The sequence below is a fragment of the Stomoxys calcitrans genome, chromosome 3 (genome assembly GCF_963082655.1).
Source record: "Stomoxys calcitrans chromosome 3, idStoCalc2.1, whole genome shotgun sequence".
Lineage (NCBI taxonomy): Eukaryota > Metazoa > Arthropoda > Insecta > Diptera > Muscidae > Stomoxys > Stomoxys calcitrans.
Genome location: NC_081554.1, coordinates 44,678,594 through 44,690,656, shown reverse-complemented (window position 1 = coordinate 44,690,656; position 12,063 = coordinate 44,678,594). Strand labels below are relative to the sequence as shown.

At 37.3% G+C, this 12,063-nt stretch overlaps 1 protein-coding gene across 1 annotated transcript in view; it reads right to left on the bottom strand.

Moving 5' to 3' along the window:
• LOC106090777 (uncharacterized) overlaps positions 1 to 12,063 on the bottom strand; it is a 133,639-nt gene that overhangs the window by 100,033 nt on the left and 21,543 nt on the right. The window contains exon 3 of the mRNA XM_059365442.1: positions 11,023 to 12,041. Within this exon, the coding sequence (XP_059221425.1) occupies positions 11,023 to 12,041 (1,019 nt within the window). The remainder of the gene's footprint in view (positions 1 to 11,022; positions 12,042 to 12,063) is intronic.

The following is a 12,063-nucleotide window of genomic DNA, read 5'->3' as shown; positions in this document are numbered from 1 at the left end:
ATTTTCATTGAAATTTTGGCTTTTGAGAGTATTTCTGTGAAATTGTGTCTTCATAACAAATTGCATAGAAATGTAGTCTCTTAAAAAAGCGTCACTAGAATTATCTGTGTGTTTTTATATTCAAGACCGATTTTTGCTATAGATTCTGAACACTTTACCCTTTCATAAAATGTTTGTATGAAAGTGTAACTTTACCATTAAATTTTGGGGTTGTTCGGGGGTTGGTATATATTTCATGTCTCATGTTTTCGGTTGAAATGTGAGCACAGACATTGACGCGTCATGAGCAATTATATCGAAGTAGACATAGTTTACTATTTAAAGTTTATTGTGGTTTGTGTTTTTGTTTTATTGCTCTTTTTTCTACCACTCTTTTTTATCATTTGTTCAGATAACAACTAACGTGTTGAACTTTAGTGTTAAAGGATAAAACAATGAGAAGTTGTTTTTTGTATCCACCATAGTTTTAGAGTATATTCAGTTTGTCTTACAGATTGCACGAATATTGATTTACGACCCTTTAAAGTGTATATTAGAGTGTTCCAAAACACAAAAACGTCCAAAACACAAAAACTTGAACCGCATACCCTCCACATTTTTCCTTTTGCTCCCAATACACAGGAAAAAATAAAAATCGGTTTCAATCACGAAATTAATTGATCCAATTAATATATTAATTGAATCTGCTTCAATGACAAAAATGATAATATCAATCACCGTTTTTGGAAAAATAATTGAAAAATTTTTCAATTAAAAAAATTGCATATTCAATTAAAACAAGTAAAAAGGCATTAAGTTCGGCTGGTCCGAACTTTGGATACCCACCACCTCGGGTATATATGTAAACAACCCTTCATCAAAATCCGTTGAAAATTGCATACCTTATGTCCCATAGCAGTTACATCGAAATATGTTCCGATTTGGACCAAATACTAATAAGTACAGTAGCTATATCTAAAAATAGACCGATCTGAACCATATACGACACGGATGTCGAAAAGCCTAACATAAGTCACAGTGTCAAATTTCAGTGAAATCGGACTATAAATGCTCTTTTATGGGGCCAAGATTTTAATTCGAGATATTAGTCTAAATGGCAGCTATATTCAAATCTCCACCGATTTGGGCCAAATTGCAGAAAAATGTCGAAGAGCCTAACACAACTCACTGTCTCAAATTTAGGCGAAACGGACAATAAATGCGCCTTTTATGGGCCCAAAACCTTTAATTGAGAGATCGGTCTATATGGCAGCTATATCCAAATCTGGACCCATCTGGGCCAAATTGACGAAGGACGTCGAAGGGCCTAACACAACTCGCTGTTCCAAATTTCAGGGACATCGGACAATAAATGCGCCATTTATGGCCCCTAAACATAAAACCAAGAGATCGGTCTATATGGCAGCTATATCCAAATCTGGACCGATCTGTGCCATATTGCAGAAGTATGTCAAGGGGCTTAACCTTACTCACTGTCCCAAATTTCGACGATATCGGACAATAAATGCGCCTTTTTTGGGCCTAAGACCCTAAATCGGAGGATCGGTCTATATGGCAGCTATATCCAAATCTGGACCGATCAGGGCCAAATTCAAGAAACATGTCAAGGGGCTTAAGAAAACTCACTGTCCCGGATTTCATTAAAATCGGATAATAAATATGACTTTTATGGGACTAAGACCCTATCGGAGGATCGGTCTATATGGCAGCCATAACCAAATCTGAACCAATCTGGGCAAAATTATCGAAAGATGTTGAAGGGCCTAACACAACCCACTGTCCCATATTTCATTAAATTCGGATAATAAATGTGGCTTTTATGGACCTAAGACCCTAAATGGAAGGATCGGTCTATATGGCATCTATATCCAAATCTGGACCGATCTGGGCCAAATTGACGAAGGTTGCCGTAGGGCCTAACACAACTCACTGTCCGAAATTTCAGCAAAATCGGATAATAAATGTGGCTGTTATGGGACTAAGACCCTAAATCGGCGGATCGGTCTATATGGGGGCTATATCAAAATATAGTCCGATATAGCCCATCTTCGAACTTAACCTGCTTATGGGCAAAAAAAGAATGTGTGCAAAGTTTCAGCTCAATATCTCTATTTTTAAAGACTGTAGCGTGATTTCAACAAACGGACGGACGGACATGTCTAGATCGTCTTCGATTTTTACGCTGATCAAGAATTTATTGTATATACTTTATATGGTAGGAAATGGATATTTCGATGTCTTGCAAAAGGAATGACAAAATGAATATACCCCCATCCTTCGGTAATGGGTATAAAAACTATTAAAATTTTTGAAAATTTCAATTATTTTTTAATTGATCCAATTAAAAAAAAAATGATTGACATTTTTAAAAATTGATTGCAGTTTATTGAAAATTCGATTTAATTTCTTTATTAAGTAAACAGATGTTTACCTCCTGGAACATGAATTTGAAGTGCATTGTGTGGGAAATGGTCCGTGGACAACCGTAAGAAAAACTCCCCCGCGGAAGTTCCCAAAAAAAAATGCGGGTGTCGGGTAGGGGTGCCCTATAGATTTATTGTTGTTGGCGCAGCAGTGCACTGAGGCGGTAGCCCTTGGCGAATGAAGGTCTACATCGAGTTAATCCGAAATCCAAAACACAAAAACTTGAACCGCATACCCTTCATTTTTTTCCTGTTGCTCTCAGTACACAGAAAAAAATAAAAATCGGTTTCAATCACGAAATTAATTGTCCAATTAGTTTTTAAATTGAATCTGCTTCAATCACGAAAATGATATCAATCACCGTTTTTGGAAAAGTAATTGAAAAAATTTTGAATTAAAAATATTACATACTCAATTAAATTAAGTAAAAATGAGTTAAGTTCGGTCGGGTCGAACTTTGGATACCCATCACCTCGGGTATATATGTAAATCACCTTTCATCAAAATCCGGTGAAAATTGATACCTTATGTCCCATAGCAGTTATATCGAAATATGTTCCCCGCGGAGGTTCCCAAAAAAATCCAATATGCCACGTGAGAACGGATAGAGATAACTGTTATACCCATCACTATAGGATGGGGGTATACTAACATAGTCATTCCGTTTGTAGGATCTCTTAATATTGATCTAGGACCCCATAAAGTATATATATTCTTGATCGTATTGACATTCTGAGTCGAATTAGTTATGTCCGTCCGTCCGTCTGTCGACATCACAATAGCAATCAAGCGTGGAGACGTAGCCGCATGAAATTTTGCACAGATACTTTACATGGATGTAGGTCCTTGGGAATTGCAATTGGCCATAGATTTGGATATAGCTGCCATGTAAACTGATGTCCCGATTTGACTTCTTGAGGCCTTGCAAGCCACAATTTTTGTCCAATTTAGCTGAAATTTTCACAATTCAACAATTGTGCCGAGTACGGTCCAAATCGGGCAAAGACCTAATATAGCTCCCATATAAACCGATCTCCCGATTTCACTTCTTGAGCCCCTGAAAGCCGGAATTTTTGTCAGATTTGGGTGAAATTTAGCACGTAGTTTTCTGTTATGACTCCCAACAACTGTGCTCCTAGTAAATGATCGACCGATTTGACTTCTTGAGCCCTTACAAACCGCGATTTTTATCCGATTTGGCTGAAATTCTATGTTATTCTCTCAACAGCTGTGCCAAGTACGGTCCAAATCGCTCAAGAACATGATATAGCTTCCATATAAACCAATCTCCCGATTTGACTTCTTGAGCCCTTACAAGCCGCAATTTTTGTGCGAAGTACGGTCAAAATTGGTCAAGGACATGATATAGCTTCCATATATACCGATCTGACTTCTTGAGCCTTTACAAGCCGGGATTTTTATTCGATTTGGCTGAAATTTTGCATATAGTGTTCTGTTATGACTCTCAACAATAGCGCCAAGTACGGTCCAATTCGGTCTATAAGCAGATGGGCTCCCATATTCCATGGTGGTGGGTTGCCAAGATTCGACCCGGACGAACTTATACTTGTTAATAGTTGAAATAGTTAGATCTGAGGTGTTATCGAGATCATGTGCAATATTTCATTGCCCTAGGTGGTAAGGGCGCCTCTTGTCAGGGCCCTAAACTTGGTCATCGCGGCATTTCGAAAAATTGTTTGGACTGTCAAATCTTCATATGTGGTCCGATTTCCAAAATTCTTTTTTGCTGGATAGTGCTCAATAATCCTTATAAAAAAATTCTGCCTGAGGTACGAAATATCTCCACTGGTATTCGAATATTCGCCTTTTTTTTATACCCTCCACCATTGATGGAGGATATACAAATTTCGTCATTCCGTTTGTAACACCACAATATATTCGTCCAAGACCCCATAAACTATTGTATATAAATTCTTGATCGTCTGTCCGTCCGTCTTTTGAAAGCACGATAACTTTCGTAGGAGTAAATCAAGGCGCTTGAAATTTTGCACAGATACTTCTTATTAGTGTAGGTTGGTTGGGATTGTTAATGGGCCAAATTGGTCCATGTTTTGATATTGCTGCCTTATAAACCGATATTATACGTGCTGTTAAGGATTATACGTGCTGTTAAGTTATACATACGTGCTTACATACCGCTCATACAAATTTCTAAGTAATTGTTGGATTTCACGCCGTTATAGTATCAGCTTGCATTTGTATTGATGGATCGTTGATTGCTGAGGCTCTGAAGGTGAAGGGAGCAGCCTTGGTAACAAATTCAACCACTTTTTTCAAAAATATCCAATTGAAATCTTAATAATACCACAAAAAACATTGGAAATTATTGGAAATATGTTAACCGGTTGCTGCTAAGAAAAGTCTACCAGGTCAGAATCAAAACAACTACAGCTGATCTAGCCGCCACGTGAAACATCTGTCAGTAAAAGGTGGAGGCCGAGACTACACAACATTAACCAATATAGAGCGTTCACACATCAAAACATTTCTAAAACCAGGCTCACACGTTAAGACGGCCTTCTTAAACTAAAGTACCAATTTTTTTTTTGTAACATTCGAAAAAAATACGTTATAAAACAAAACAAAATGAATACCCCGAAGAGAACACTACGGGAAACATCGCCAGAGGAAGCAACTGCTTTTAAAAGGACTGCCCTTGTAGGAAATATTGAGGTAAATGAATTAATGATTATGATGCAAAAATCTATGGAAGCAGTTATGGATGAAAAGATCAAAACTCTTTGTACAAAAACTGATGTTGAAGATCTTAAACAACACATAACAGATATTGACATTAAAGTTGAGAGTCTAAAAAACGAAAATCTGAAATTGAAGGAGGAAATAAATCAGCTTAAATTAGAAAGAGAAAAAGATCAACAACAAATAAGAAGATTAGTTGACCATGGAAGACGCAAAAATGTTATATTTAGGGGTCTAGTTAAAGAAGGTACCCCCATTAATTCTGTTCAGAATATATGCAAGAATGTACTAAAATTACCCAATGTACTAGTGACCACTGCTAGGGTAATACACACGGCTTCTAACAGCAAAATATCAGTTGTAGCCGAGATGCAAAATCAAGAAATGGCTGAATTAATACTCAAAAACACTGTGAAACTGGCAGGATCAACTGTAAAAATTGAAAGGGATCTAAATGAAAATCAACAGGTCGATCGAAAAGTTATGATGCAATTGAAAACTGACATTTTATTGAAAAGCAAAACTCACAGAGTGATGGTAAAAAATTCGTCTATTAAGATTGGTACGCAATGGATGTCGTGGAATAGCAACAAAATACTTGTCAGTGGAGATAAGAAAGCAGCAGATATACTGAAAGAACTATATGGAGAAATCATCGAAGACGTGAGTTTAAACTATCACCAATTGCTTCAAAAATCGAATCAAAAAAACTAATAAGAAACAATGTGTGTACCTTTAAAGACTTAGATATAAGTTATCCTATAAACATAAAAATATTGTCTTATAACATACATGGCCTAGCAAACAAGGTTCTATTTGCAGATTTCTTTGCCTATATAAAAACTATGGATATCGTTGCTTTACAAGAAACCCATGTCTGCGCTGATAGCTTTGAACGCTTTAAAATTTACTTCGGAGAGTTTGAGCAGAAATGGATACCAGCTACGAGACAAAGTAATTACGGAAGAGGTATAGGAGGATATTTTCTGGGAATCAAAAAGGATTTGCGGATAAAGGGTTTCAATAGTACATTCCAAACTATAGAGAATATGTGTGTTATTTGCATAAAAACTCAAAACACGGCATTCACTATTATACCTATCTATATGAGATCAGCAATGTGGGAAGAAACATACGAAATCGTAAAAAATGTAACCCGGCACAGTGAAGTTGTAAATCCAATAGTCATTGGAGATCTTAACGTCAGAATTGGGAACATGCAGATACTCCTAGATGAGGTATATAAAGAAGAATTTTCGGCAGGTTTTGAGAAAAGAAAGTCCAAGGATATTATTATAAATAACAGAGGAAGACAGTTTTTGGACCTGTGCTATGACTCTGGATTGTTTGTTATCAACGGTATGACGGCGGGTGATGAAAATGGAGAGTTTACGTTTGTTAGTGGCGTTGGCGAATCAGTTAACGATATATGTGCCGTCAGTCAAGATCTTTTGAAATTTGTAGAAAAATTTAATGTAGATGATAAAATGTGGTCAGACCACTTTCCAATAATTCTGACTCTGAAAATGCTTACAAAAGAGAACAAATCAAAACTTTTACCTAAATTGCATTGGAACCCCAAAGGTTTAGCAAAATACCAATCCAAAGTATCATCAGTTTTACAAGATAGAAAACAAACAACAATATCGTTTACCTGCGGAGACATAGTAAAGATAATAAAAGAGGCTCACTATGATGTAAGTGTAAAAAGCCAAGAATTCACTCCAAAACAAAAATGGTTTAATATAACGTGCCATAAAACAAGAATACTTGTTCAGGCCACACTCAAGAAATACAGGGCCAACAGTAGCGAGGAAAATAGACTGGAGTATCGGGATCAAAGGCAAAAATATAAGGAAATCTGTCAAAAAGCTAAAGACTCTTACTATAAAATCATAGAAAGCAACCTAGAAAGAGTGCAAAATAGCAAAGAGTGGTGGAAAATTGCCAAAGAAATAAGAAACACGAACTACTATCAAGAAATTAAATCTTCTGCAGAAGATCTACAAACGCACTTCAAAAATCTATTAAATCCTCACCAAGAGCAATCAGACATCCAATATGCACACAATTTGCAATTTTATCACGAGCTGGACACGCCAATAACACTGTCGGAAGTCAAAAAAGTTTTGACTAAAACAAAAGACCATAAGGCTCCTGGCGAGGATAGAGTGCCATACGAATTTTTTAAAAATGCACCAAATGATCTATTGGCAGAAATTGTGAATACGTTCAATACCTTGTACGACTCCGGTTGTGTTGATGAATCATTACTCAGGACTATCATTTATCCAATTTTCAAAAAGGGGGATAGAACCTTGTCGTGCAACTATAGAGGTATTGCATTTATGAATTGTATTGCAAAAATAATGATGGGCATACTTAATGAAAGACTGTCACTATGGTCGGAGAAACATAAGATACTAAATGAGTATCAAGCAGGTTTTCGTAAAAATTATAGCACGTCTGACAATATTTATAACCTATCCTCAATCGTACATTTGAATTTCAGCCAAAAAAAGAAAACGTATGCTTTTTTCGTTGACTTTAAGGCGGCGTTCGATAACATTTCAAGGAAAGCGCTCATATTCAAACTGCAATCGATAGGCATGTCAACGAAAGCTGTAAGATTTATCGAAAACGTTTATAAAGACACAACATCAGCAGTGTGGACCGGAAATGAATTGTCGGAATACTTCAATACTTCGTCAGGTGTCAAACAAGGATGCCTACTCTCACCGCTATTATTTGCTCTGTACCTAAATGACCTGCATGACACTCTAGAAGGCGGAGTTAACCTAAATGGATTAAATGTAAGATTACTTCTATATGCCGATGACATCGTAATACTAGCCGATGAACCAAATGTGCTACAACAAATGATCTACAACTTGGAAGAGTATTGTAAACTATGGACAGTCGAAGTAAATTTAAATAAATCAAAAATTATGGTATTTAGAAAAGGTGGGAGAATAGCCAGAAATGAAAACTGGACATTTAAATCGAATCCTGTGACGATAACATCGGAATATTGTTATCTAGGAGTAACATTAACACCATCCATGAGCTTTAGCAAGCATGTTGAAAAAAGGAATCAAGCAGCAAAAACTAGTATAAATAGCACATGGAACGACTTTCTAAAAAAACAGGATGTACCACTTCAATCTAAGTGGAAACTCTTTCTAGCCGTTAGCAGATCAATACAATCATACGCTGCGCAAGTATGGGGTTACAAACACTTTGAGGAAGTTGACAAGCTGCAGACATATTTCATCAAGAGAATGCTTAATCTCCCAGATTGCATACCAACATACGCCATAATGCTAGAAACTTCCATCGAAAATGGACATATATTTACACTAGATTTAAACATAAGATATGTGTTTAAAACTCTATTTGAGTACGACGAATCTCGTCTACCATTTCTTCTTTCAAAGAAAATACTGCAGAACAAATTATCCTGGGTAAAACGCCTAAATGAAATGGGAGCGGAACATGATATTGAGTGGTCAATAAACAATCTGAACAAAACAACTTGGAAAGAAAACGGAACTAAACTGCTACAAGCACTAAGAGTAAAGAATTATAATATATATATGTCGAGAAAGCAGAGCACAAGTAGGATATACAGAAATTTAGATCCTATGCAAGGAGCAAACTATTTAAAAACATCATATAAGATCGAAGACATAAGATGCATACTACAGATCAGAACAGAAACAACGATTCTAAATGGTAATATATACAGGAACAATGGATCCGAAATATGTTCGCTCTGCAACACAATGGAGATAGAAAACGTGGAACACTTCATAGGCCGGTGCCCGGTGTTAAAAGAAATTAGGAAAATATATTTTAACAAGGAAATATTAACAGAAAACGAAGTAATAAGTCTTCTTGATGGCGCAGTTGTAGAATGGACACGGCTTGCAAAATACACCAAAATGGCTATGAGATACAGGCTAAATCTGATAAATGAATTCAACTATTAAACTGAATATTATCTGTATATATATGTATAACAATAGCAAAACCCCATATGCAGACTAACGACAATATGTCATGTCTTAGAGATTAATATTAAGTATTTATTTATATATTGTACAAAATCTTACCACACATTGTATACATAAAGAATTATGAAAATAAAACCGATATTGGGTCTTGACTTCTTGAGCTTCTAGGGGGCGCAATTCATATCCGATGTGGCTAAAATTTCGCACTTCCAACAACTGTGCCAAGTATCACTTCCAACAACTGTGCCAAGTACTGTCTAAATCAGTTGATAACCTGATATAGCTGCCATATAAACCAACCTTGGGTTTTGACTTCTTGAGCTTCTAGAGGGCGCAATTCTTTATTTATTTGTTACGACTTCCAACAACTATGCTTAGTATGGTCTTCATCAGTCTATAACCTGATATAGCCACATAAACCCATTAGACTTCTTGAGCCTCTAGAGGGCGCAATTGTTTTCCGATTTAGCTGAAATTTTGCACATATCGCTTTGGTATGATTTCAAAAAAAAAAAAAAAAAACTGTATCAAGTATGGTCTAAATAAGTCCATAACCTGATATAGCTGCCATATAAACCGATCTCCCGATTAGACTTCTTGAGCCTCTAGAGGGCGCAATTGTTATCCAATTTGATTGAAATTTTACACATGCCTTTTTGCTATGGCTTCCAAAACCTGTTCGAAGTATGGTCCAAATCTTTCTATAACCTGATATAGCCGACATATAAACCGATCTTCCGATTTGACACCTCTTGAGGACTCAAATATTATTGATTTGTGACCCATTGATGAGTATACCGATCGACTCAGAATCACTTTCTGATCTGTCCGTCTGTCTGGCTGTCCATATTAAGATTTAGATATAACTCCCGTATATATGTTCGTCCGATTTGCAGTAACCTAATATGTAAAAATCAATTTGTGTTTGTTTGTTTGTTCCGCATAGACTCAAAAACGGCTGACCCGATTACCATGAAATTTTCACAGATTGTGTAGGTTGGTCTGGAAGGAAACATAGGCTATATAATTTTTTGATATCGGATGATATCCCAAGAGTGCTACCCAAAAATTAAAGTGTACCGGGATAGGGACAATATTGGACTCAAATGAAAGGTATTCAGAAGTAGATTACGATTTTCAAATTAAAAAATGGGTTCAAGTAACTGGGGGCCGCCCCAACCCCAAACCCCCTAAAATAGGTTTTTTGGACGATCAAGGCAATATGGGACTCAAATGAAAGGTATTCGGGAGTAGATTGCATTTGGGCAGGTGGGAGGAAAAGGCTTTATAATTTGTTGATAACGGAAGGGGGGGAACCTCCCCTGAGCCTCCCCAAAACACCACCCAAAATCAAAACTGAACAGATAATGACAATATGGGTATCAAATGAAAGATATTGAAGAGTATAATGCGAATATGGTATAAAAAATAAGGTCCAAGTAACCAGGAAATCGCCCTAATCAAAAACCTCCTCCAAGCCGACAAATTAAATGTTCATATCAATATGGGGCTCAAATGAAAGGTATTCGGAATTAGATTACGAATCTGGAATACAAAATTAGAATGAAATATAGGAGGTCACATCAGTCCCCTGAAAACTTGGGGCGTTTGGCCATATTAACTAATTATGAGTACATGGGACTCTGTTTGTTTGTATGTTCCGTAGACTCAAAAAAGGCTTAACCGATTTTCTTAAAATTTTCACAGATTTCGCAGGATTGTGCATAGGCTATATAATTTTTCGATATCGGAAGGGTGGCGGACCCTGTTAAAGCTTTTTTCATATCCTTCCCTCTATAAATCCTTAAAAATTCCTCTTATAAAGCAACTATAGCATAGGGAATATCAGAGTTAAACTTACCCCTGAACGCAGCTGAAGTAGCGCTGACTCATCTACTATGCCCAGTTCTTCCCATGAACGTGGTGGCGGCGCTGGAGGTGTTTGTTGCTGCAAACCCATAACATTTTCATTGTTAGTCCAATTGCTATGTGATGCTTCCGCAGGTGATGGTGTATTTAAGTCATCTGCTTTCAGACTAGCACGTCGTGCTGTTATTGCCCGATTGGGCGAAGGATCACGTTGAAGATTATGCATCACTTCAATGGCCTTGTGGGCAGTGCGAGGACTTATTATGGTTTCCACAGGGCTAACACTTAGACGTTTAAAGGGAGACTTGGGAGAGGTAGGAGATTTACCAGGTGATTTTTGAGGCGACTTGGGCGAGGGACTAAACGATGAGGAGGCAGGTGAAGGAGTTTTCGAAGTTGGGGTGGTCTTTGCTGCCATTGTTTGACTTGCTCTGCGCACATTTTGATTGAGGGGTTTTGTGTTGTCATTGGGTATGTCTAAAGTTAAAATGGTTGTTTTGCTGGAATCCACATCGGAAGGCGGGGATTGTAAGATAAACGGTGGTGCTTGCAGTGACTGCTGACTATTGCCACCACTTGTTGTCTCCAGTGGATGCTGTTGATGATTGTTATTGGTAGAGGAATTGGCATCGCTATCGGGCGTGCGCATTTTTACAATTTCACCACCAAATGTAACTCTCTTGGGTGTGCGTGAGGGTGTTGAGGGTGTTACCACTGTTTGGTAGTACGCATTTGTCGCCTTGTCATCCTCGGTGTCATCGGAATCACTCAACAATTTCACCAGCGAGGAGGAAGAGTCATGCAGGCTTTTCGCACTAGCCAAACGGCCACAAATAACCTCGTCTTCCAGACTATTGGGACATGTTTCCACGCGAGATTTATGACAAACTTCTGACTCGACAAGGCAAACATCATCATCTTTCGCTTCCAAAATACGCATAGTCAAGGTGTCGTCATTTATTTTTATTTCAGTCTCCATAATGACCTTTGCAGGACATGCAAGCAGAGGTTCTTTGTTTTTTGCCACAACATC